The 26,904-nt window shown below is 52.7% G+C and overlaps 1 protein-coding gene across 1 annotated transcript in view; it reads left to right on the forward strand.

Moving 5' to 3' along the window:
• Positions 1 to 26,904, forward strand: part of FA2H (fatty acid 2-hydroxylase) — a 48,619-nt gene that overhangs the window by 8,658 nt on the left and 13,057 nt on the right. The window contains exon 2 of the mRNA XM_045818784.1: positions 16,967 to 17,059. Within this exon, the coding sequence (XP_045674740.1) occupies positions 16,967 to 17,059 (93 nt within the window). The remainder of the gene's footprint in view (positions 1 to 16,966; positions 17,060 to 26,904) is intronic.

Genomic DNA, 26,904 nt, shown 5'->3' on the forward strand with positions numbered 1-26,904 from the left:
AGCCCATGATAACACTTAGTTGCTAATACATAGTCCCTAGTCTTATGTAATAATGGAAGTCTATAAAATGGGCATCATTTACCCCCAAATAGCTCAAATTTTTAAGTCAGTTCGAGGCCCACACTGGGAGACTGGCTGCCATGGAGAAGGAGGAGCACCTGTACTGGGCTGTTCGCTCCCACAGTCCTGTGTCTATTCCTTGTAAGCCAGGGAAAAGGCCAGACTGACCTGGTTTAGTGGTTGCATTCTCTCATCCCAGGCAAGGTTCTCTGGAGCCCCACATGTTGTGACTTGTGCGAGTTGGTTGTTGTAGTTATTCCTTGAGCCTAAGGAGAAAAGTCCTTGACTCGTAGGATAAAAAATCACTTAAAATGAATCTACTTTATATGAAGACTGAAATGTTACAGAAAATGGGGCAGGAATTGGGAGAAGGAAATTGATTATCTTCAAAAACAAAACTAAGACATATCTTTTTAGTTTATTTTAACTTGGCAGCAAAGTTTAGATGGCAATTACATGCTCATTCATAACCTGAGCAAATCATGAATCAATTACCTTTTTTGTGCACCTGTGTGGTTTTTCATATAACTGTACGGAAGCACAACATTCTCAACATCTCATTGGCTGTTCATAGCATGATCATAAGGAGGGCCGTTTTAGCAAGAGTATTTAAGGGCTAAGGATCTTTTTTCGATCCTTTAACAAACAGGTCATTGTTTTTCAAAGGGTCTCATCCTTTGTTCATTGCCTGTATATTCATGTTACCTTTGCCAGATCCTTATTTGGCAATGGAGTTGTGAGTAAAACAGATCGGTATCACTTTCACTGAGTTCATAACATTGTATTTTTGTTTGGGTTTTCAATTTTACTTCACAGTCAGTGTGCATTTTGCTGCATTGATAGTGGCCCCTACCATTACTTTGCCTCAGTGAACTGAGGAGCCACGGGGCTCAGTGTTGAGTAGGAGTGAACAGTCAGTGCGTGATAACATAATTTTTGCTGTCCTGTGCAGCTTCTGTCCTCAGAGGCATGGATCCAAGGACACTTGGATAGCAATGATCCCTGTGCAACTAGTAGTTACACACCTAAGTCTGTATAACAGTTTACATTTCTAAAGTATTTCCCCACAGATTTTTATTTTGAGCCCGTAAAGTAGATGGGTAGATGTTACTTCTCCCATTTCATAGGTGAGAAAACAGTAGCGCTCAGAGACCCCGGAGGGCAGGTCTCCGGGTGTCCGGTATTTCCACTGCACACCCACTAGGGTTGAGTCTTAGGCATGAGATTATACCATGGGGATCTTTTTCTTATTGACTTATAATCACTCTTTATATATAAAGGATATTTTCATATTTTTTTCCATCATATGTATTACCATTTGTCCTCTAGTTTTCACTTGTCTTTTGATTTGCTTAATATTTTTTCTCTATTTAAACCCTTAAATTTTCCATGTAGAAAAAGATATCATTTCATCATTCTTAGAAAGACCACCTCTACTTTAAGATTTTATAAATAAAAAAATCTTAGTATCCTGCTAATTTTATGCTCAATGTTTTGTTGTTTGTTTTTGCTTAAATGTTTTACCTAACCTATAATTTTTTTTGGTATAAGGAACAAAATAGACATTATTTTAGGTTTATATTTTTCCAAATGACCAGCTGTTTATCCCAGTAGATTTATGGAATAATCTGTCTTTTCCCACTGATTTAAAAAACATTTTCAGACATCAATTATTCACAGATATATTTTAGTCTATTTGTGGACTCTATTTTTTACCAATAAAATTACTCATTTTTTAAATTAGGTTTTGGTCATTAGGTTTTTTCCTCCCCCTGTTCCATCCAAGCCAGGACGCTGCTCCACCTGCTCCATCAGAGAAAGTAAAGGGCAGGGCAGGAGCTGAGTCATTTCTGGGCCATGTTGCCAGCCTTGGGGAAACACAGTGAGTCTGACTGGCAGGGGCTGAGGCTGCTGGCATGCCCTGACCCTGAGCTTGTGTGGCTGGAACAGGGAGGAAGCAGCTCAGGGAAGCCCACGCAGGCGACAGGCCCCAGCCAGCAAGCTCATGGGAGGGTCTGAAGTGGGTGTCCAGGCGGTTGTGGAATGGTAGGGATTTCAGTGGGGAATGCAGGGATGGGGAGGGCTGAGGAGGGAGCGTCTGAAAGCAGCCTTGCTGCTGGAACCCAGCATGCCAGTGGGTCCTGTGTACTTTTCCTGCACTGTGTCCTCAGCCTGTGGCTGGGGGAGGGGCTACAGGTCAAGTTCTCTGGGTGTGTGAATAGCCAGCGGCTAAGAGAACAGGGAAGCCACCGTGTTTGCTAATAGGGAATCTGGCACCTCTCTCCTGAAGTCCTGTAAATCTCCAACTTCTTGTCTCTCTGGCCAAGGCAACTGCATACTTGCCTCTCAACTTCCTTTTGTCATAATCGAATGAGCAGCTTAGTAAAACAGATTCCTGGGGCTTCCTGGGATAGTGAAAATGTTCTACATCTTGATTTGGGCATTGGCTACAAGGAGACATATAATTGTCAAAGTGTAGCAAACTATACACTTAAGACGGGTAATTTTTATGATATGAAAATTATACCCATTTTTAATGGAAGCAAACAAATTTAATACATACTAGTAATCACTCTTAAGGATATACCCTCAAGATTGCAGGAGTTAGATGTTGATATACACAAACCTTTAAGGATTTCTTTTAAAAAATAGTAGAATATGAATGCTAGAGTCTATGTATTGGGGATACAGGCATTCCAGGTGAGATTCTTTCAGCTTGACTATATGTTTAAATGTTTTCATAATAAAATGATGGGAAAAATACCATCTCGTTACACTGTGGACATCACTCACAGATATGTTCTCAAAGGATGAGTGGAAAAATAAAATAAAGCAAAGTGACCGCACGTGAATGTTTTGTGCAACAAGGCATCACATTTCTGGTGATGCTATATTAGTTTCCTAGAGCAGCTGTAAACAAAGCACCAGGAACTGGCGGGCTTGAAACAACAGAAATCTATTCCCTCCAGGTCAGGAATCTAGAGGTCTGAGACCAAGCTGTCTGCAGGGTTGGTTCCTCCTGGCGGCTCTGAGGGAGAGTCTGTTCCTTGCTTCTGGTGGGGCCAGCAGTCCTTGGCTTGTAGATACAGCACTTCAGCGTCTGCCTCCATCTCCACAAAGGTGCCCCAGAGAACTGTGTTGTATTTCAGAAACATGAATTCAGTGGTGATGGAGATTCCAGTCCTGAAGACTTGTGAAAAGTTTGATGTTTCATTTGAGTGGAAAAAACCACGTCACTAAATTAAAGAATTAATTAGAATAAGGACTTATATATTATAATTATATATGTATAAATAGATTTTTGGGAACCTCCCCAAATCTATAAAAGCAGAATCTCTGGAAGCAAAACCCCAGACACCGGTATTTTTAACCAGCACTCTGAGGGACCCGTCAGCATCATCCAGATACGACCCACTATTCCAGGAGACGAGGCAGAGGGCAAATGGAGATGGGGAAACTGGAGGCACTGAAGGTGACTCTGTGGGCGGATCTCTTGGGATCACTAAAGATCAGCGTCCCCAGATGGTGCAGAGCAGGTGTGCTGTGGACAACGAATGGGTAGCCCACCCTGTTCCCCCACCCCAACACCCCTGAGAGAGGAGGAGCTGGGACCTGCACCCCGAGGCAGCGCCCTGGGTCCAGCTCTGCAGCTCATTGGCTGTGTGACCTTGCATGAGTCATTAACCTCTTCCAGTCTTGGTTTCCTGCTTCCCTGAAGGGTTTTGTGTGGCTGCAATGAGATCATGTGAGATCTGCAAAACAGAACGTGTGGATTAGACTGAAGCAGGGTGATTACAAGCCCCTTCAGCCCCAGCTTCTGCCAAGAAAAGGTCGATTCCTGTTAGGTAGTGAGGAGGGATGTTTTCAGAACCTGGTTGCTACGTGCTCAGACCCTCTTGGGCAAGCGGTGGACTGGGCAGTGGGGACTTTCCAGTCTCTCAGAGTTGCCCCTTCCACCAGTCTGGGTAGGTGAGGTCTGCGTTGACCTGCTGCCCTCATTCCGTCTTCACCTGGACAGGTGCAGCCCTGAGGACACTTACCCTGGTCAGCGACAGACAGTCTCCAAAGATGAGGCCATCAGAGTCCCCACGTGGTGCCAGGGGCATGCAGGGCCGCCCCCTTTGCCCCACTGGTCCTTCCGCTATTCAACCACAAACATAGTAGACATCTCTTCATGCCCAGACTGCTCTTGGTGCTGGGGGCAGAAAGACAACTGGTCCCTGCCCTCATGGGTCATTCCTGCCAGTGAAGGGAGGGAGAGAGATGGGACAGCTACAGGTGGTGGCGAGAGTTACAACAGAATATATTATATATCGTCTGTGTATACATGTTACATATAACAGAATAGGTCATAGATTTCAGAGCAGGGGGCTGTGACAGGGTGGCGGCTGCAGCTTCTAATGAGGGGGGATCAGAGAAGGCTTCTTCTAATGGATGAGAAGGAGCTGACATAAGAAGAACTGGGTTAAAAAAATAAAACCATTCCAGGCAGAGGGAACGACAAGTGCAAAGGCCCTGGGGTGTGACATCGGGACTCCAAAAGGAGGCTCTGTCCTGTTGGAGCATCATGGGTTTGCAGGAGCATGGTGTGGGATGAGGTGTGCAGGTAAGCTCTAGCAGGGCTCCTGGGCCTTTGTAGGGGGCTTTAGATTTTATTCTGAGAACGGGTTGGAGGGTTTTGAGTGGAAGACTGGCAAAGTTAATCTATGTTTTATGAGTTCATTCTGGCTGCCGTGTGGAGGGCACATTGAAGGGGATGGAGAGTGGGAGCAGGAAGAGAGCGAAGAGGCCATTACTGTTGTCCAGGTGGCAGTAGCCTGGATGGGTGGCCTGGCTACCCATCGGGAAGAAAGAAGTGGATTGAGATTGGGAATGTCTTGGAGGTGGAACCACGAGAACTTGCCGATGGGTTAGATGGCGGGAATAAGGGAAAGGGATGTTGAATGTGATGTCAAGTCTTTGACCTGAGCGACAGGGCTGTTTGGTTTATGGAAGTGATGAATGCTGGATGGGAGCCCAGGTTTGGAACAGGACGGAGTTCACCGGGGCCACTTTAGGTCTGAGATGCCAAGGAAAAACCCAGATAGAGATTTCAAATTGTAGTTGAGTATATGAATCTAGAGCTATGCTTTCCAATATGGTAGCTACTAGCCACATGCAGCTATTCAAATTGAATTAAAATTATTAAATGAAATAAAAATTTCGTTCCCGAGACACACCAGCCACGTTCCAAGTGCTCAGCAGACACGTGCGGCTGGTGGCTACTGATTGGGCAGCACGGATACGAGCGTGTCCGTCCTCGCAGAGGTTTCTGTTGGCCAGTGGTGATGGCGAGCTGTGGCCCAGGGTCACAAAGCGTTTCTCTCTCGGATAGTGGCATCCTAATCGGGTGGCTCTGGTCCAGGAAGCTGGTGTCCCTGTGTCACTCACGTCATTCACAATGGTTCTTTCTTTTCCTCTCTGCTCGACCACACCAGATTGTGCATTCAGTGATGTCTGGGGCCTGTGGCCATGTCAGAGGGCCACTGACCGCCCAGAGGGACGCTTGCCCTGGGGCTGGTCAAGGACGTCATCTCCTTGAAGCACCATTATAGTGACGAGTATAGACATGGTGTGCGATGAGGAGGGAACATGGGGTACAGGCGTAGCTCATGAGGAGACGCCAGTTCGAGGGCTCACTATGCAAAACTGGCTAGTTTCATAAATGTGCAATGGGGCTGGAAGTCGTCAGGTTAAATGAGCGTGGGAATGAAGGCACAGGCTTGGAGTCCAGCAGTCTTGTCTTCTAGAACGAACCATGCTGCTGAGACCAGCCAGTCAGCTCTGGGAACAGCAACATCCTCACTATCAATGGGAGAAGATGCCACGTCTTGGCAGGGGGAGAGGGAACGGAGTGAGCACGTATTTCTGAATCAGCACGAAGAATGAGTAGGTGTCTGACAGGCTGTTCTGTTGTTGTTATTGTTGTGTTTCCAGAGCAGTTTAGTGACTCCTGTTGTTTTTGACTATAGAGTCATTTGCCACTTTGTAAACAGTGATGAAAACAATTATTTTTCTTTTTAAAATTATTAGCGTATAAAAGGAAAATTTAGAAATATTGTTTCTGGAATAGTAATATATGAGGTCATTTGTAAATCAGTGCTCTTGTTTTCCCTTAAAAATGCTTTTTTACCCTTTGCAACAGCATGGATGGACCTGGAGAACATTATGCTAAGTGAAATAAGCCAGTCAGAGAAAGACGGATACTGTATGATTTCACCCCATGTGGAATCTAATGAACAAACTGAACTAACAAGCAAAATAGAGACAGACTCATTGATGGAGAGCAGGCTGATAGCCCCTGGGGGGTGGGAGTAGGGGTGGAGGGATCGAGCAATAAAGAGAAGTAACTCATGGACACGGACAACAGAGTGGTGATTGCGGGGGCTGGGGGGGAGGCAGAACAGGGTATAAGAGGGATAAATGGTAATGAAAAAAATGCAATAAAAATAAACTATTTCTAAAAGCCCGTAACATACCGTATTTGGAGGGTGATCCTTACAAATTGGATAGATCTGAAACTTGTTTGATGATGGAAGCCGGGTCCGTGAGGAGAGAACGTGTGTCCGGTGGCTCGGGTGCGCTTTCCTGTGGGGAGCGTGCTCCATCAGCCCGCCTGCCGGGCCCTGGGGTCTAAGTGCTGAGAGACGACCATCTGGCACATCCCGTCCAACCTACAGGGGGCTGTGGGTGCTGCTGCTCATCAGTGCGGAAGCCCCGGCCCCAGCCCTCCTGCCGCTGGGGTGCCAGATGGAGCTCCAGAGGGCAGGACCAGGGAGGTGAGCCTCAGATGGGCCCCGTGCCACCAGACCCAGCACGGGTCACACCCCCGACCCCGGGCTCCCAGCTGGGATTGTCCTCTCAGGCTGTCCCAAACCCCAGAGTCAGGCTTTCATTGAAAACAAAACAAAGCATGTGTCCCCTTAACTCGTGGTGCCTTGCTGGAAAGGGTGCCCTGGTGTGCGGGCAGAGGCTGCAGAGGAGAGGGTCTGCGTGGGTGCGGCCCGTCCATGACAGGGTCTGCGGGGAGCCAGGTTAACAGCGGGGCGCACTCTGGAAAGTTTTGAGTGGTCATGTAGTATTTTCAGTCCACTGACTCCCTGTTCTGATGTCCCGGATTGTCCACCTCTGCTGGCCTCTGCTTCTGGCGACAAGGTTGCTGGCCATGTCATCTGCGGGGAATCATTTCCTGATTAGAAGCAAGGCCAGTTCCATGGCGAACCCGTTTCAGGGACCCTGGAGGCCGGGACTGACTGTCCGGATCTATCCCAATCCCCGCATCTCCTGAGCGGGAGGAGTCGGTCACACCTTGGGCACCAGTCTCCTACTCCTCCCCTTTTCCTCTCCCCTCCCTGCTATGAACACTGGGACAGTGGTTGGCAGTGCCGATGGCCTCCTGGCCCCGCGGCAGCCGAGGAGCAGGTGTGCTTTGGGGTCTGTGGTTTGCCACTTGCCAGGTATGAGTTTTGTCTTTTTGCTCTTTTTGTTTTGCTTTTGCATACAGGGTTCATTTAAAATGTTTTAAGGATAGGATAAGCCGCAGGACCTGGCTGGGCCTGGCGTCTGATTTGGTCCTCATCAGGCTTATCAGAAACGAAAGCGAGGATCTCCTGATGTCTTCATGTAGCCCCAGATTTCTGGCTGCTGAAGACAGCCAGCTCTGGAGGGGGCCTCAGAGGGGGGCTTAACACAGAGGCTTCTCCCCAAGGAAGGTTCTAGGTGCAGCTAGGGCTCCATCCCCACCCTCTTCCTCCCAAGCCTGCCCCTTCCTACCTGCCCAGCGCGTGTGCTGCCCAGGTGCGCCGGGACACCCAGAGCCCCCACCTGCCTCCGAGCCTCGGTGGGCCAGGGGGCAGCTGGACACAGGGCTTGGGGCGCCATCTCATCTCAGAAAAGGGGTTTTCAGGCCAAACCCAGGCTTCGGGATAAAAGGCCATCTGTGCGTCCCTCGGTGCCCAGCCCTGGCTTTCCTGAACAACATTCCTTTATGCCCGCTCCCCCGCCTCCGGCAGCCCCCGCCCCCTAGGACACTGCCTCCTTTCACCGCCTCTGTGGTCAGCTTGTTTGTTTGCCTTGCAGAGCGCAGGCTTTCTGTTGTTCTTCTCTTTTCTCTCCCCCTCACGCATCCTCCAAGCAAACCCTCCCTGGGGACACAGGGTCTGGGGCCCTGGAGAAGGGCAGGGGTCTAAGGCAGAGTCCACGCCAGGCGCTGGGAGCACCCAGTGGGTCCTCTAGAGGGTCCGGAGGAAGGCGCAGGAAGAGTCTCAGCGGGGACAGCCTTGGAAGGGCATCTGATCCGGCTGTCCCAGCCATCCTTCGAGAGTCCCTGAATCAATGACTTGGTCCTCCTGTGCCTCAGTTCCCCCCATCTCCTGCCAGTCCCTCAGGAAGAATTGTGTATCAGTGACATACCAGGATGGTAATGACACTCAACAGGGAGGTGACATGGCTGTCCCAAGTGCCACATGGCTGGGGGGGGGCGGTGCAAAGTAGGCCAAGAGGCTAAAGAAGGCTCCAGTTGGCTTGAACCCCCCAATTCAGCCTGCCTCCCACACACAGAACTTCCCCTGGTGAAAACTGGAGGGTGACTTCTCAGGCTGTGAAAAAGGAGAACAAGGCCACCCCGGCTCCTAAACAGGAAACGGTGGGCAGGGGAGAGGGTACTTGGATGGTCTCCCCACTTCGGAAGGTATCGTGTGGACTGCCCCCTGGTCGGAGGGTGGGGGCTGTGCTGGTGACCAGAGCCTGGTTTCTGGCACCCCCTCGGCATCAGAGGAGAGGCAGACTCGGGTCTCCTCAGTCCCCTGATGGCTCCTTTGGTTCTTCTCTGTCCTGGTTGAATACCTTCTTCCAAGGCCCTGCCTGGGTCCCGGGGGAAACTGGTTCTGGCTCTATGTCAGTGCGCTGGGGCTGCCTGACAAGGCACCTCGCCCTGGGCAGCTCGGCAGCAGAAGTGCGCATGTCCCCGTCTGGAGGCGTGATGCCTGAAGTCGTGGTGTCTGCAGCGTCGGCTCCTCCAGGCTGTGAGGGAGGGTCCCTTTCAGGCCTGTCCCCCAGCAGCTGGCAGTTCACTGGAAATCTTTGGCGTTTCTTGGCTTGCAGATGCGTCAACCCAATGTCTGCCTTCATCTCCACATGGCCTCCTCCCTGTGTGTCTCTGTGTCCAAACGCCCCCTTTTTATAAGGACACCAGTGATACTGGGTTAGGGCCCGTCCTAACGACCTCACCTTAACCAAGTACATCTGCAAGGATCCTGTTTCCAAAGAAGGTCACATTCTGAGCTCCTGGGGGTTAGGACTTCAACACATGGATTTGGGGTGGAGGTGCACACAATTCCACCCACAACAGGCCTCTGAGTGGGAAGTGAGACCCAGGAGGTAACTTCCTCGGTGCATGGCCTGCATCTCCACTGTAATTCCTTCACCTTCATGGATTTTGTCTCCTTCCAGATACCACAGGGGGAAGAGGACCCGTAAAACCAGCAGCCACCACCCACTTCTGCTCCCTGACCCCCTGCTTCTCTTAAAGGCAATCCTCTCAGCTAGGCAAGGGGGAGGGGAGGCCTGGGGTCTCCTTTCACTGCAACTTGCTGGGGCTCTGGTCCCCCTGGGGCCAGCCTGTCACCCCTTGGCCCCCAAGGGTTTCGGGACAGCTGGCCCTGTGGTTCTGGCTGGCCCCTGTGGGCTCCTGTCTTTTTTTCTCTGTACCAACATCTCTAGCAAAAGGGTACCTCATGGTTTTGTTCCTTGTGCCTCACGTTTTAAGGAAAATGAAAGTAAGCGTCTTTCCTTGTAGAGATGAAGCATACTTCTACATGTTCGTTTATTTTTATTTTATGTTTTTAATCTTCACCTGAGGACCTTTTTTTTTTTATTGTTTTCAGAGAGAGAGGAAGGGAGAGAGAGAAACATTGATGTGAAAGAAAAAGCCATCGATTGGTTGCCTTCTTGCATGTGCCCAGACTGGGGATGAAACCCACAATGTGGGTATGTGCCCTGACTGGGAATTGAACCTGCAGCCTTTTGGTAATGGACCGATGTTCCAACCAACTTAGCCACACCTGTCAGGGCCCTACATGTTTATCATGCAAACAAAGTTGGTCTGCATTAGTACCACACCCTGCCTGCCTCACTCACTGGTGTTACCTCCCCAACCTCTGAGGCCCGAGCAGGAACTTGGGGTACCCCTACCAGAGAGAAACGACTTCTCATCCCAGGAGGCAGACCCTCAAGGCACATGGCAAGTTGATAATGGAGCCTGGTCCAGACCGTGTCTGGAATTGCAGCGTCTAGCACTAGGCACTGACCCTGGGTTCCACCCCCTGCGCCAGGCAGGACTGCCTCCCTGACGGACAGCAGTGATACGTGGACTGGCTGGCACCTCGGGGAGCTGGCAGGGGTCAGCTCCTGGGTGCTCTGTGAGTGTGGGTCTGAGCGTGCTGAACTCAATGCGAGAGGCGGGCAGAGGACGGAGCCCAGGAGAAGGGGCAGTGGTGCCACCAGGGCCATCTCCACCAGAGGAGCACCATGGCTTGCGCTGACCTGAGAGGAGATAATGCTTGATGGCCAGCCCGGAATGGGCCTCGTGCTGGGAGAAGTGAGGACTGGCGTTCCTGTCTCGCTGGGTTTTCTCCCTGTGGCCTTGGGCCGGGGCTGGGGGAGGCGGGGGATCTAAGGAGATCAACATGCCTTCCTCGCTGCCCCCACCACATGGCCCAGCACGTCTAGTGGTTCTCAGCTCAGAATGGGCAGTGCCTGCTTCCGCAGCCCCCTTCTCTCCCCAAGTACAGGCAGGCTTTGGAAGGCGTCGGGCAGCTGCCTTCCTGCCTGCTCTGCCCACACTTGGGTAGCCTCTCCAGGCCTGGGCCTCCAGAGGTTAAACAGACTGCCGTGTACTCATTAATGTAGCATTCAGCAAGTATTTGAGTGCTGATCTTGTGCCAGCTACTGGGGACCTAGCAGTGAGCAGGAAGGCAGCAGGGTCTCTACCCTCATGGGGCTGAGGTTCCAGCTTGAGAGACAGTTTGGCACAGACAAGTGCGTGAGGAGAGTGAGGTGCTCTCAGCCTGAGCGCTGCCCTACTGGACCCGCCAGGCTCCTCCCAGCCAGCCTTGGCCTGACCACAAACATGCTTCTAGCCATGTCCCAGCCTTCCTTCCCAGGGCAGAGAGGTCAGGAGGGGCCAGGGTGAGGGGTGGGTCTTCACCTCCATCCTTGTTGCCCGGGTCAGTCCTGTGTCCCTCAGGCAGACCCTCTAAGAGAACTGCCACCTGACACAGGTGTGTTGGACACCGTACCTCCAGCCACACCCGTTAACTTGGGCTGACCATTCTTGTGAAAGCCGGCGTGTCTGACTACAGAATCATTCACTTCCCTTACCAAAATACTTAATTAATCCAAAGGCACCGCCCAGAACGATTTTCAAATACTGGAAAAGAGCACACGTCTTCTTCACTTGCTGATCTTTTTTGGTTCTTAAAGCTCCCTTTGGTTCAATTCCAGGATCAGGAGAATCTTTTAAATAATGTATTGTGGAAGTTTCCAGGAAAGGTTTTTGGTTTTTTTTTAAGTCTTTTAAAGTTTGAGCAGTACCCTGGCTCCCAGGAGTGACCTTTACACACGTCTGATTCATGCATGGTGTTTGCTTGTGGAATTCAAGGGTGAGCCTGGCTCAACGCAAAAATAAACACGGGGCCATGGGAGTCTGGAAAACATGGTGCAGATCAGTGTGTGGTGCAGCCGCTCCCAGCGGCACTCGGTTCCGGAAGCCCCCAGCCCACCCTCCAGGTGCAGATGTGAGCAGCCCCTGAGTGGGGATGGGAGACCTCCTTCAGGAGGGTCTTTGTCCCGCCTGCGTGTGGAGAAGGTTATTAGACCTTTTGCAACCTCACAACTAGACTCGAGAAAAATAGTCCGTGGAGGATGCGCCAGAGGACACTTCCTGGTACCCGAGGGCATTTCTGCTCCTGGTGGTGCCAGCGGCTGCCTGCTCTGGCTCTCCTTGAAATCTCCTCACTTACTGGAGGTGTGTGCAGTCTTGTGACTAATAACCTGGGCTTCTGCCAGGGAGGGGTGTGGTCCCAGCGGGGCCACCCAGAAAGCACCTTGTTTATATGGTGAGCCTGGAGATTTATTTGCCAAAAGCCCGTCACCCATGACATTACTGCCTGGTGGCTCCAGGACTTTTAAATTGTGATTAAGCTGGGGCAGCCACAGGAGGGAGGGGAATGACAGGAGAAAATGACCCCTACTTGCCTCTTTCCTCCCCTCTCTTCCTCCTCCCCCGTGGGCAGTGTGCCCCCAGTGGTGCTGGGCCCTGGGTGTGCTTCCACAGTGCTCAAAAATGTTTGTATGAGAACGTTTACTTTCCACAAGCAAACATTTTTTCCCTCCATATTGTTCAATATGGAGGGAAAAAATGAAACAACCTAAATGTTCATCTCTAGGGAACCGGTTAAATAACCCGTGGGGGCGTTCACACAGTGCAATGCTGTACCCTATTAGAAACACGAGTGCAGATTCTGTGTGCGGCTGTGTACACCGAGTGGAAGAACACACTGACAGGCTGCATGTGAAGTGACCAGCGGTCTGAGGGCATCCCTGCTGCTCCTTGCTGGGGGGGCCAGCCTGGGAGCCGCACCCCCGCCTCGGGGCTCTCAGGACACGGAGGCAGACAGCCACGGGGCTCCTCCTCGCCCCTCACTGCACCTGGAACACTTCCAGGTGAAAACCCCTCAAAAGCACTTACATTTTTAGCCAACATTTCTCTGCAAAACTGGATTTTCAGTAATTTTTAAAGTAAAACTTTAGAACTAAAACAAAGTGAACAATGGATCTACTTCCCATTATCGATAAGTTAGCCCCACACCAACCACCTTGAACCCCCCCAAAAATTAGGTACAGCTCATGCTCACAAAAGAAAATTTCAGATTGTAAATTTTTGTACATTAATAAATATTTTTAAGTAGAGTCTTTTTTAAAAAAATGTCAGTGTAAAGTTGTCAACTGCCCTTCCTTAGGAAGAACTGACTTTGACTCTGAAATTATGCTTTTCCTACCTATTTGGTATTGAAATATCCTTTCATTCATGAAGTGCTGCTGATGGCAGTTCAGGGAGCATTTTTTTCTTGGCAAAGTGAGATGCTGGCCAGCTCCCGTCAGTCTGCTGTGCTTCTGCTTCTGCTCGTGCCTGTCCGGTGTCCCCTGCCGCCAAAGGGCACGGAGAATAAGCACATGGTCCAAATTGCAACTTTGACCCTTGTTTCTGGACACTGTCCTGTCCAGCCCAGAGGGAGGTCCTAAGAAGCTGTGTTCAGTGTCCCGGGCCACCTATCTCATCTAAGCAAACGTGCCCACCCCATTTGTTTTAGAGTCCCAAGGAGCACGTCCCCAGTGGCCCAGCCCACAGCCCTGCAGGAGGCGCTGGGGACGGTGGCTCTTTTGCAAAGATCGGGCATTGGAACGTGGTCCCCTGAGGAAAGATGGATGGAGCATCTCATAGGATCAAGAGCCCCACCCTGAGAAAAGGAAACAGCGGTCTCCTGCCCTGTTGGAATCTGTAACACCATTGGCCGAACAAGATAAATTACCCAAACTTATAAAGACAACAAGAAGCAGGAAATTGTAAATACCAGCTGACGTAGTGAGACACATGCAAAGGATGAATTTTCTGAAAGTTGGCTAGAATGGTTAGGGAAGAAGTGCATGGTGGTCGAGAGAATAAATATTCTGGAGTCCAACTGCTGACTCCACCTCTCACTAGCCGCGGGCCTGCCCTGCACCTAGGCCCCCTCAGGTGTCAAGTGAGGATAATAATCTCACTTCCCACGGGCGTTGTGAAGACTAAATGTTCACGGATGCATGTAGTGAGCATCCGTGAACATTAATGCCGGTCATCATCCTGAACAGGGTGACAGTTGGGAAGGAGCATGTTTAGAAAATGGAAAGTCATCCCCACTGGCTAGAGGGAAGCATTAGGATTAATCCAAGGGCTTCACCGGAGAGGAGTCTGGAGATGCGGGGGGAACGAAGTCGGCGACGAGCCAGGGAGCCACTGAGCCGAGCCGACGTGCAGGGGTGTTCACCTCTAGGAATGTGGTGCTGGAGGTGAGACTGCATGACTTTGGGACAGACTGTGACGTGGACAGTTGGAGTCATTCTCCAGGGCCAGGAAGCCGGGTCGGGGTCAGAGAGAGACGAGTCTTCTGAGCTGCTGGTCTGGCGCGTTGAAGATGCTCAAATGCATGTGTGCGGATGAGCGGGTGAAGGCAGTGGCTATGGATGGGGTCCTCGCAGGATGGGGTCCTCACAGGAGGGAAGAATTGAGAGGGAAGATGAACGGGACCGTAGTGATAGTTCACCAAGACCTCCAGCCCCCGAAGAGGAGGCTGGTGTGGAGCTCGGGCTTCCCGTTCCCGCAGACTCCCCTTGCTGGTCCCATTTCTCAGGCTTTCTCTGCTTTCCACTGCCCACTGCTTCCCAGTCGTCACGACTCTGCGCCCCAGTCTTCCTCACGCATCTTTGCAGCCCTCCGGTGAACAGGTCTCAGTCCCTGTCACTTCCCGGACCACACGAGCTCTCCACACCACTCCAGCAGCAGGCTCCATGAAATAAGCTTCAGCAGCCGTATGCTAAGTGAGTGAGCCTTGTCATGTGACAGCCGACAGGGCCAACGGGAGCTCCGTTACCATGACCTGGAAGATAGCATTCCACACGAGGGAGGCAAGGGCACTCTGCATGGTCCTGTCTAACCCCCTTTGGCAGAGGAATGTGGACCAACACCTATGCTTAGAGACCCTGTTGTGTGCTAAGAGGGTCTTGGGGAAAAGCAGATGGCAGGGGGTGGAGATACAGGCTGTCCAAAAATAAGTATAGTCCAGCGAGATGAAAAAAAGAGAAGAGCTTGTATAGTTCTAGAGGGGACAAACCAGGAGTGACCCCTGGAGACGCGAGGCAGGCAGCTGAGCCGAGGCCTGGGGCTCTCACGGAACAGCCCTGCTGGAGTGATGGGAGGCTGCAGGCTGGGTGCCGCGCCCAGGGCCGCAGGCCACCACCCTTCTCCCGCCTCCAGAGATGGTTCAGGTGGATGTGCTCAGCGCGGGTCTGTGTCTGCCACTTGGGTATGTCTGAAAGTGTAGCACAGGCAGAACCACTAAAAGGTAATACGTGTGAGAACCCTTTCCCTATGTGGGGTGGGCAGGCCCCCAAGTGAGCCTTTCATTTTGTTGAGAGAGACGATGGAATTGCAGTAGGTGGGGCTGGGGGCACAGAGAAGGATCAGATCATCCTACTGAAGAAACGACTTGGGGTGACCAGCAGAAAATACTCAGGAGGGAGGGAGAATCAAGAACTGAGTGATTAGGGGCACTCTGTGGTGTTTTCGAGGGTAGAACAGATTTAAAAGAGGCAAGATTATTATATGGCATTCACATTGGCTACTTAGGAAGTTTTGTTGTATGATATACTATAAAATCCACTCCTCTTTGTCCTTAGAAGATCATCAGAGATGCTTTTTTAAAAAATGCAGGTATTTTCCCTGGCTGGGTGGCTCAGTTGGTTGGAGCATCAAACCAAAGCATTTTGGAGCCCCAAAATGCTGTGGGTTCGATCCCCTGTCAGGGCACATAACTAGGTTACGGGTTCGATCCCCAGTCGGGATGCATACAGGAGGCAACTGGCCAATGTTTCTCTCTCACATCAATGTTTCCCTTTCTCTCTTTCTCCCTTTCTCTCTCTCTAAAATCAATAAACATATCCTTGGGTGGGGATTTAAAAAAGAGAAGCCACAGCAATATTATAATAAATAAATAAAAATGAAGAATGGTGACACAGACTAAAAATACTGAGATACCCAGACCAAGATAAGACCACAAAAGCCAGTTTTATTTGGGTTGCATATGGGTTTTCCCAGAAAATGCCAGCCTCACCGTCACTGTCAGGTTCTCTTGGTTGATTTAGAAGCAAAAATGTAAGAATCGTGACAATAGAAACCCCAGCTGTCTGCTCAGTCTTCTTGGGCCCCTGCTGATACCTCGCTTCCAAGGCCTCCTCTGCGGCCACCAGCACCACGGTGTCCTCTAGTCACAGGGACTCAGAGGGCAGGCCCCCATTGGCAGTGGTCTCCCCACCCTTCCTGCAGAGAAGCATGGGTTTTAGCTACGTGCCAGCCTGCCCTCTCCAGCCTCACCCCATGTGACATAGGGGCCGGCTGGGGCCATGTGACTTTCCTAGCACATTCTGTTTCCTTCTGACTTTGCCTCTTTGCTGCTGTGATTTAACCTTGACTCCATTTGGGCACTCCTCTGCCTGCCAGTCTCACCCTACGTGTGGCTGCTGACCCACACAGGGGAGTTCCTGGAAAGACCATGTCCCTCAGCCTCTGCTGCCTTTCTTTCTTGTGGGCACGTGGACCCTGATGGCCAAGCCTGTGACCCGTGGCTCTGTGGAATTATTACTAGGGAGGGAGTCACTGGGTGTGGCCCAGTGAGCCCGCCAGGTGACTTCCTGTGACTCCCTCTGCCTGACACCTACCAGGGACCTGGAGGGAGGCTGGCTGGGACCTCCTTGCCCCAGAGCACTCCCACTAACAGCTCATTTTCCTACAGTCTCTCCACCTGCTTCTTTTCCCTCCCAGATCTTTCTGTCTCTTGTTTTTGCAGAAATTATTTTTTAAGGGAGAAGAAAAATGCAGAGAATAATACCATCCACATCAGGGTCCACCTGTGTTCAAAATACTCGGGGTCCTTGGTCTCTGACCACCCTGCCCCACCAGGAGGCTGTCACCACTCCTGGCTGCCCCAGTGAGGGCGGCTCTGGGCGCTCTGCCCTCACCCACTGGAAGTGATCACCTCGTACCTTCTCTCTCCAGGGTTCCATGGAGAACAGGGCCGCAGCCTTTGTGAACACTCAGAAGCCAGACCCAGTGATGGAGCCAAAGCTCAAAGTGATAGACTGGGACAAGGTAACTGGCACACAGTGGGGTGGCGTGGTGATTGGGGGCCCTCAGGGCTGAGGAGAGTGTGTGTGGAGCCAAAGGCTGTGGTTGTTTGTGATGTTTGCCCAGGAAAGACGAGGTCAGGAAGCAGGGGCCCCGGCATGCAAGCGTGACCTCGGCAGCACGGGCATGACCAAGGCTGCAATGGGTGCAGGAAAGCTGCACATGGCGGGGGGTCTGTGTACAGCCAGGCCCCACGCATCCCAGGGGTGGGCTCCCACAAGAACCCCTGACACCGAGAGGGGCACACTGCGGGGTTGGCCGGCTCAGACACGCCCTGCTTGACCTGGGCACAAGGCAGAGCTGCCTGGGCACCGGCAGTCACTTGCAAGTGTCACCAGCATGGGAGCCTGCTGAGGCCAGCGGGACAGGCAACCGTTTGCAGCATTGTCTGCAGAACCTGGCAACAGACTCCTCTCGGTGTTCAGAGGCCAGCGTCTGGGGGGACGAGGCAGACCTCCTTTGCTGGTTAGGGGAGGCCTGGGTGGTCCCAGGTGGAAGTGGGCTGCTCAGTGTATGTGGAGGGGGGTGCAGCATGGCCTGGGGGCCCCAGAGGGAACCAGATGTGAGAGCCATTTCCCTCCAGCCTGGGTCATAGGACTGTCCTGTCCCAATGTCATTTTGCCATTTCCTCCTGGAAAAGACACAAGTGGGTATGTCCAGAGGTGTCCCTTGCCTGTGCTGGCTCTCTCTTGTCAAGCCCCCACACCCAGGGAGCTCACAATCTGATGGGGAAGACAGACCCTCCCCCGCCCAGCGACAGCACAGCATGGGGGAGGGGGGTGGGGAGCGGGTGCCAGAAGCCTACCCAAGGAACACAGGTGACTAGAGGAGTTGCAGTTGCAGGGGACTCCAGAAAGCTTATTGTTTACTGGGCCCCTTTGGCCAGGATTCCTGGGGCACCTCCAGGAACTTGGGGGACTCCAGGAGCTCGGGGATGGCATCTGTCTAGTGGGAATTGCCACCACCTTAGGGGAGCCTGTCAGCCCATAACAAAGATGTGCCTGAGTGCTCCGTCAGAAAGGCTGGGGTGGGGTGCTCTGTACCCATCCCTCTGAGAGGCATGTAACCAAAAGGGGGATAGAAGACCAGGGAAGAGGAAGGCTAGTCCAGACCACACAGCACACACCCAGAGGGCTCGCCAGAGCCTGGTGTTCTGACTCGGAGCCCCGGGCTTGGCCATGATTGTCCCCTGCCTGGGCCAGGGGCTGAGGGTAGAAGGTTTACATACGGCCGACTTCTCTGGAAGTTTTGGTGACTCGGGCATTTTCTGTACATGGGCAGGACGGAGGGGGAGACAGCCAGCCTGAGTAGGACCAAGACCCCAAGACCCCAAAGCTGTGGAGTCAGGACCTCACCCTGGGAAGGGAGGAGCTGCAGCGGGAGACAAGAAGGGTATAGGGGTGAGGACAGGACCAGAGATGACGCTGCAGTGGGTCCTGCTGAGGGCTCAGGGCCAGGGGACTGGCCTGAAAGGGGCCCTGAGGAGGGTGCCCTTGCACCAGCATCTGTGGGTTTGCCTTAGATATTGGAGAGGAAGTATTTTAAAGAGAGAGCTGACCAGGGTTGGATAAGTGTCCTGCTGTAGGGAAGGACCCTCCCACAGTGTACCTGGGCTTCAGGTTCAAGACTGACCCCAACGCTGTCACTGCATGGGGGGTCAGGTGGGTGGGGATTAAGTTCACCCAGGCCTGTTCCCCCATCACCTGTGCCCCCTCCCAAGAGGAAAGGGGGCCCCTCCTCTTCCTTCTTCCCCCGGGCCTGCTCCTGGCTCCTTGCCAGCACGTTCAGACAGGTCACACCTGACTCACCTTCCCCACCTCTCTGCCGTTCTTTCATGCACACCCTCTATTTTCCTCCTCCCATTTGGGCTGAGGGAGAGGGCAAGGGCTGGCCCAAGAGAGGATGTGGAGGCCCACCCTGACAGAGAGCCCCCAGGCTCCCAGGGAGTGATGGGGGGGTGGGCTTCCTGCCTTCCCCAGCTCCCTGAGAAGACCCAGCCTGGGGAGCTGGGCTTCCCAGAAAGGGGAACAGTGCTTGCTTTCCTTTTTATTCATCTTCCTTGGGGTCAGTCCCAGCCCCTCTGCGGGGAGTGAAGAGGCTGGGAGTGCCCCCAACCCCCTTATCTAACTTAAGCTCTGCATCTGTTTCTTACTCAGGCCAAGGGCTTGGGTGGTTTTCTTGGGTCTGAACCTTGAAGAGCTGTGGAGAGAGGCCAAGAGGGCAATAGCTTTTTCTCTGCCATAGGTCCTGGGCCTGGGGGGCGGTTTATACACCTGCCCCTGGGGCTAAGGGACTTGCCAAAGGTAACCCTTCCTGTTTTGCATTCCAGGGGAGCTCTTCTGGGTGCTGCCGAGGGAGGGAGTCCTGGGTTCCCACAGCCAAGCCTCCCACCCTAGGACCTGGGGACAGAGTGGGCCGTGCTGGAAAGAAGGAGAGGACCTGGGGTGCATGGGGCACAGGGAGAAGGTCTTGAAAAAACAGCAGAAGGGCCAGAAAAACAGTCTCCACCCTGCTTAGAGGTGTGGAATGGTCCAATTTCCGGGCTCTGCCTGGGAGTTTATCAGAACCATTTCTTTGTCATCCCTGCGATCACCCAGTCCTGCAGGATCTTGCTTCCTTGTGGAGTAAGAATCCCCGTCGCAGCCCCTCACCCTGCGTTACCCCCTACACACCTCCCTGCTTTCTGGGACTCAGCCAGCCTGCAGCTTGGTGGCGGGCGCTGCCCTCGGCTCTCGGCTTCTGGGCACACCTGCCCCATTTGTCCCTCCACCTCTTTACTCTGCTACGCTGTGTCCGTTTCAGAACCCTCCTGGGCAGCCTCCTCCTCCCTACCCGCTTTTGGGGGGCCAGCCTTCTGGAACCAGACGAAACCAGTGTGACTTGAAGGGCACACAGAAGTTCCTGCCCAGATCCCTCCAGGCAGCCCTTAGGGCCAAATTAACATTTCTTTTATTGAGCTCTTACCACGTGCCAGACACTGCAAGCCAAGCACTTTAAGTAAATGATCCATTATCTGATGTAATCCACACAAAGAGGTAAGATTAACAGTTTAACAATAAGGAAGAGTTTAAATCTCCTGCCCAAAGTCACTCTGCTGGTTCTCTTAGCACAGCCCTTGCTTAAGGCTGAGCCCCTCGCCCCAGCCAAGCACCCCTCCGTGTCTGGAACCTGTCTACCCTTGAGGCCTGTGGCTGGGAGAGGGGGTGGCTGAAGGGGGAGGCAGGAGGCTGTGCAGGTCCCAGGAGCGAAGTGTCTCCAAAGCTTTGCCCGTCCTCTTCCACATCCTGCCCCTCAGGCTAAGCCAGGCTCCAGCAGAACCAGCTGTAGTTACACCAGGTGGAGGCCGCTCTCTTCCCTTAAGAGGCAGGCAGACTCATCCAGCCAGGTGTGTCACAAGGCCAAGTGCAGCGGCAGGCTCTCAAAGCCCCCTTGCCAGCCTCACGCACAGACACACACACTCCTTAGCATCAGGGGCTGCTCTGAGGGTCCCCAGGGAGGGCCTGGCAGAGGTGATGTTGGCCACGTGGGTTTGATCTCTTGGGACCCTCAGTGAAGTCACTGAGAACTCAGGAAAATAGCCCTTGGATCTGAACAAGGGTCCCCTTGGCCAGCCAGCCCTGGGCAAGGCCGACCACAACCCTGTGGGTGCAGCCCTGGCTCACCTCCCAGCATTCTGCAACCCCGCCCATGTCCCCTTGGGTCCCCTTGGGCCTCCTTTCTCCCCTGCTCTGAGGCCTCCCCAGAGCAGGCGTCTGGAGAGGCTGGCTGCCTGCAGTGACACACAGGCACCTCCCCAAGACCGTCCTTGCTGGGCCAGGGCCTCGAATTTTCTCCCCGCTTGCCCTCTTGCCCTAAGCTCCTGACCCCTCTTCCAAAGAGTTCACAAGTACTCAAAAAAAAAAAAATACCCACCCCACCTCCCCCAGAGAGAAACCAGGTCGGTGGGCTGGGTGCTGCCCTCTGTGTCCCTAGAGCGGGGGATGAGCCAGGCCCCAGTCAGGAGAGGGGTGACCATAGACAGCCGTGTTCTGTTTCTCCCTCAGCAGGATGGAGGCAATGATTCCCGCCAGGATGGGTGGGGTGTCGGGAGGATCCGGCAGAGCGTGCAAAGGGGTGTCAGAAAGTGAGGTAGTGGCTAGTGGAAGACCCGTCTCCTTCGCTCGCTTTCCGATGGGGCCGTGGAGGCAGACCCCCTTCGCTGTCCTCTGTCCCCAGGACTGAGGTCACACTGGCATTCTGCACCAGCACATCTGTCCTTCCTCACTTCCTAGGCTTTGCCCCCTGTTCCCGTCCACTCTCATCTCCCCGAACCCTCACAGGGGGAGCCTGAGGCGACCTCCCCAGCCACCTCATCACCTGGGGGTGGGGAGGAGCCTGGTGGTCCAGCACTGCCTCTGGACTTGAACGTAGGAGCTCTCAACTAGAGGAGCCACCCCTGCGAGGCCACCAGGAACTGCCCCCCATGGACCCCTGCACCCGACACCCCTGTGGGGTCCCTCACAGCCTCTGTGCTGGCATGTTCACAGCCACGGGGGTCCTGAACCAGCTGACAGGAGGCCACCTGGCCCTGGGTTAAGGTGGACTGAGGTACAGGTCTCACCTCCAGCTCACACAGCTGAGCATCTGACCTCAGCCTCCTCATCTGTAATGGGAGGTGAAGGCAGGACCCAGTTCTCAAAATCACAGCTTACAAAGGGTAATGGACATGGGGTCGGACCCCAGGGGCCTGTGACAAGGGCACAGAAACAATGAGTGCTGGGATGCTTGTTGAGCTTCTGGTCCTCACTCCCATCCCCGCCAGACCCCGCTGGTTGGAAGCCCATCCCCGCCTTCCCGCCTCAGAACGCTGCCCTGGAGCTGCGAGTTCCGGGGTCTGGGTGGGCAGTTCTTTAAACAGTTGCCTTGGCTGGTGGCTGCGGTCGTGGGAGGAGCTGCTGGCACAGAGCAGCTGCCCCCTCTGCCCACATTTGCCCCTTCTGAAGATGAGCAGATTCCCATCTTTCTGCTCCTGGAAAGAGTTCTGTGCCACCTGGTTCCTGTGTTGCCCCCAGGAGGAGGACCTGGGAAGTGGGAAAGCCGGGAGGGCAGAGGAGGCCCCCTCCCCAGCCCGGCAGCACACATGCCCTTCCACCCACCCTCTCTGGGCAATTGGCTGCAGGCTGCCCTTTCCCCCGCTGGCCCAGCTGCAGCTGCATTCCTGGCATAGCCAGAGGCTGGGCCCTCCCCCTCCAGTTGGGGTGGGGGCAGAGCCACGTGGGGCAGGGGAACCGGACACACACAGTCCTCACTAGGTGCTTTCACCAAACTCTCCCTGGACTTGCATGTACTTTTTGGGTCCCAGCCTGTTGCTTGGGGTCTTTCAGTTCACCAAAGGACCCCTCACCGAAATCCAGGTAGTCCTACTTGAGTTGGGCACCCCTGAGGGAATCACTTGCCCTCTCTGAGAGTGTCAGGTTCCACAGCTGTAAGAGGAAGGTTTGCTCTTGTGAGGGTTCCTATGGAAGCCCCCAGATGGCTGAGAACTGGAGGTGTGGCCTGTTCCCCACTTCCTCCCCCCACCCAACCTCCTACAGAGGCTGGCAGACCTTTGCAGAGGCCTTCGGTGCCTCCTCTGTGTCCCTCAAGCCTTAGGAAGTAGGCGCGAAAAGGGAACAAGACCAGACACCAGCTTGGGAGGAAGAGAACCATTTGTGAGTTAGCCAAGGGGCCTTCTGCCACGTAGCAGAGGAAGTGAAATTCACCTTGAGCCCCTTCCCACTCATTGGATCCAAGCTGTCGTTTCTCGCCATCCTTCCTTCTGAAGATGAGTTTCCAGCTAGCCACCATGTTGGACGTGACCAGCAAGTGAGAGGTGTGGAACATATTAGCACCCAGCTGACCCTCTCCTTCAATAGTCAGAACTGGAAGACAATTGAGGAAAGACACCCTGCCAGTACATGTGCCATTGAAATCAGCGGGAGCACGCAGGGCATGTCCCAGCTCCTGGCACAGTGTGTGGAAGGTGCTGCAACTGGCGGGCAAGGGGTAGGGAGGCTCCCACTCCAGGACCAACCAACCCCATCTCAAGAATCACTTAAGCCCCCTGGGTCTCAGTGTCCCCATCTGTAAAACGGGGCGAAGATCACCAGCCCTGGAGTTCTGCATTTCCCCGGAAGGCTCATTTTACTTCCCCTGGAATAGCGGGCTGAGGCTCCAGTGGTGGAAGTGTAGGTGTTGATCTTTGTGGACTGAGGGACATGCTTGCAGAGTAAGAGCGAGCCTTCCTGGGATTCCTCCAGGGCGGTACTTGAGCCCCCGGCGCAAAGTGGTCACGCCAACACCAAGCGCGCTACCTCACGGAAATATGCTGGGGGCTAGACACAGAGCCTGGGTCTGAGGCCCTCCAAGGCCAGTGGGCTGGCCAGAGGCAGCCTTGGGGCCAACTGTGGACAGCAAGCCCACCAGTCTGTATGGGAGCCAGTGCCTGCTGGTCTATCCAGGGAGAAACCAAGGTGGTGTACAAAGACCAGATGGGCCACCCTACCTCAGACGAGAGACCCCAGTGTTCAAGGGGGTGGGTGCTGGGGGTCACTGACTCTGTTCCCACCACACCTGTGTACAAACAACTCTTCAGCACTGTGGCTTCAGCACTCCACACCTGCTCTGTCCTTTTGTTCTGTTCCCTTTGCAATAGGGTGAGTTTCAGGCTGGAATCCCTGCTTGCTGCTTACCTAGACATTTTTTCCTGGGTCTCATTCGACTTAAGCTTATGAATCCTGTGCTGTTTCTACCCTCTTTATAAAATAAGGACAAAATAGATCAACAGGTGAGAATTTGCCCAATCTTCTGCAAGACTCAGAGCAAAGCCTGCCTGGTTGCACCTCTGTGCTATAGCTGGAAACGTTCATTGTGTAAGGAATAATTCTAATTAAGTATACAGGTGAAAACCAGACACAGAGTGTCATGTGTAACATATGAGAGTAGAACATATGAAAACCAGTGTTTTTATTTGAGAAAGATGGTGATAAGTTAAGGACGAATATTATCATCCTTAGAGTAATAACCGGGGGAAGAAAAACAAAAGGGCACAGCTAAAGAGTCAGTAAAGGAGATAATACAGAATATTTTTTAAATGCTTGGTTAATACGAACAAGGCAGAAAAGGGAGAATAGAAGGGCACACAGAGAGCAAATGGCAAGATGGTGGGACTACTGCAGCATTAAATAGAAACAGACTGAACACGCTAACTGAAAGGCAGAGATCGTCTGACTAGATTAAAAAAGAAAGCAAGACCCAACTATATGCTGTCTGCAAGAAATGCACTTTAAATGTAAAGATGTTCACAGTTTGAAAGAAAGAATGGGAACAGACAGACCGTGCAATGCCAAGCTTAAGGAAGCCTGGTGTGGCTCTGTTAAGACTCGGGGCAAGAAGTATTACCAGGGACCAAGATGGCTATTTCCCAATGATTAAAGGGCCAATTTATCAAAAAGATATAAAAGGGCAACCTTGGACAAGTTACCGGGCTTCAATATTCGCATCTGCAAGATGACAGTAATAATAGCACTTGCCTACTTAGGGGTATGGCGGAGATCCAATGATTAAGTGTTTAGAGCTGTGCCTGCATAGAACGAATGCTCTGAGAGCGTTCACTCTGAACGGTGTTGCAACTGGGACAAAGCCTCAAGCTCTCACCGTGACCCTGGCTTAGCTTCTCATGAGGTAGGGCTCTGTAGGCTGCGCTAGATAAGGTGCAAACACAGGCCACTAGCTGGTTCCTCCAGTTTTTCCTGGTGGTGGTGGTGGTGGTGTGTGGGTACGCGAAGGCTCGTATGTGTGAGGGGGCACGTGCGTGTGTATTTGTGTGTGGAGGCCTGACGCAGAGAAGTGGAAGGAATGAGACAGGTTGAACCCGATGAATCCATTTCCTACTAGACCCAAGGGAGAAGGTCAAGGAGACATGGGGACTGGAGAAAGTCAGGCGACTAGGTGGGGTTTGGGTGACTGCCTTGTTTAACCTGTGCTGAACCGAATGGCTCCAGGCTGACCTGAGTCATCTTCCAGCCTGGAAAACAGGAAGGCAGCCAGCACCTGGGCACTGCCAAGTTCACATAACAGGAAACCGCAACCACCTTTGTGCCTTTTCCCTGGTCGCAGACACAGGGAGAACGCCCAGGGACCTTCCCAGTTTGCCCGAGATCCCCGCGCCCCTGCTCCAAGGCTGTGACAACAGGGCTGCTCCACCTCCAGCAGGGCTGGGAGACCTCCTGGGGCCGAGCCAGCTTTGGTGGGATGAGAATGAGGTTCCAGCCACGGATGCAGGAAGGCAGGTTTCAGAATCACTGCTGACTCTTTGTCCCAGGCTTGAGTGCTCCTCCTCCACGTACTGTTTATCTCTTCTCCTCTCCTTCTCTTTCATAGCACTACCTCCCTTCTTACTGCAGTAGCCACCTCACTGCTTTGTATTGGAGTCCAGAAGCGCCAAACACTGGACACGTCTTGCCCTCTCTGTTATCACTGGTGGCGAGCACATCGGCTTTATAGACAAGAGAGCCGCAGGGCTCTGAGGGGTAAAGGCACTTGCCCAGGATCCCACGGCTGATAAATGGCAGAGCCAGGCCTTAAAGGTGGTCCCTCGCCACAACTGCCTTGTTCTTTACTGGTTTTGGTTTGCTGATTTTGGTCCAGATTAATCTTCTTCAAAACACTGATTCATCAGAAACCTTTCAGGGCTTCCCATTACCTAGAGCTGCAGGTTCCAAACTTTTGGATCTCCCATCCCTATAAGTAGAACATTAGAGCACCCTTTCCATTGTATTTCCATTTTAATTATCTATAAGTTACTTGCATGAGCTAATGCACTGTTGTATTAAGTGCATGAAAAAAACATTCAAATACAGTTTAAAGATGAGATAAATATAAACAGAGTCTCTAATATTCTCTCCGTGCCTCTGGGGATGAGCCTGTGAGTACCCCTGGGGTATGCGAACATCCCCACCGTGGAGACAATGGGCCTGGAGGATGAAGCAGCAACTTCCAGGCCTGGAATGGGGTGTTCTGTCATCTAAAACCCTCAGCAGGTTTCTTCCTGCCCTGCAGGAAGTCAAGTGCACATCTCAGCCTACAACCCGCCCCAGCCCCGGACTTTTCCCTCTCCCCCTTACCAAGTCCTCCGTGTTGTGTGAGCTCCGTCCCTCTCTCCCGATGGTATCAGTCAGATATGGTAGTTCTCTGCAAAGCGCTTTCCTTCTACCCTGGACCCAGGCCTGTGTACCAGTCATTCTGCCTCCTAGTTTTGGCTTGCCTGTGTCTGCACTAAACTATCTTGCCTGGCGTGCCTTATCTTGCTGAGTGCTTTATGCAGGTACCATTATTATTACTTCCATTTCATAGGTGGAGAAACTGAGCCTCAGAGAAGTCAAGTAATTTGCCTAAGGTCACACATAAGTGATGAAGTCAGGATTTGTAGCAGGCCTGACTCCAGAGTCTGAACTCTGATTAAGCACTAAGCTATACAAAGCAAAGGTGATCTCTCGAATTCCTGTTATTCTTCCCACTGTCTACTTTAGAAGTATATATAGGAAATATCAAGTAAATCTGTGAATGAATGTTTGACTAGATGAATAAATGCCTTGCCCAGGCCAACACCAAGAAGAAAGCAAGCCCGTGGTAGAGGAGAAAGGGTCTGTTTCATTCCTAGTACAGAAAGTATTGGCTCCTGTACCCAAGAGTCCTGGGCACAACTTCAAGCTTCAGGCATGGCTGAATCTGGCTGCTCAGGTGTCATCGCCTGGATTCGGTGTCTTTAGATCTGGGTTGGCCTCCCTCTG

The sequence above is a fragment of the Phyllostomus hastatus genome, unplaced genomic scaffold (genome assembly GCF_019186645.2).
Source record: "Phyllostomus hastatus isolate PE091 unplaced genomic scaffold, TTU_PhHast_1.1 phas_scaffold_345, whole genome shotgun sequence".
Lineage (NCBI taxonomy): Eukaryota > Metazoa > Chordata > Mammalia > Chiroptera > Phyllostomidae > Phyllostomus > Phyllostomus hastatus.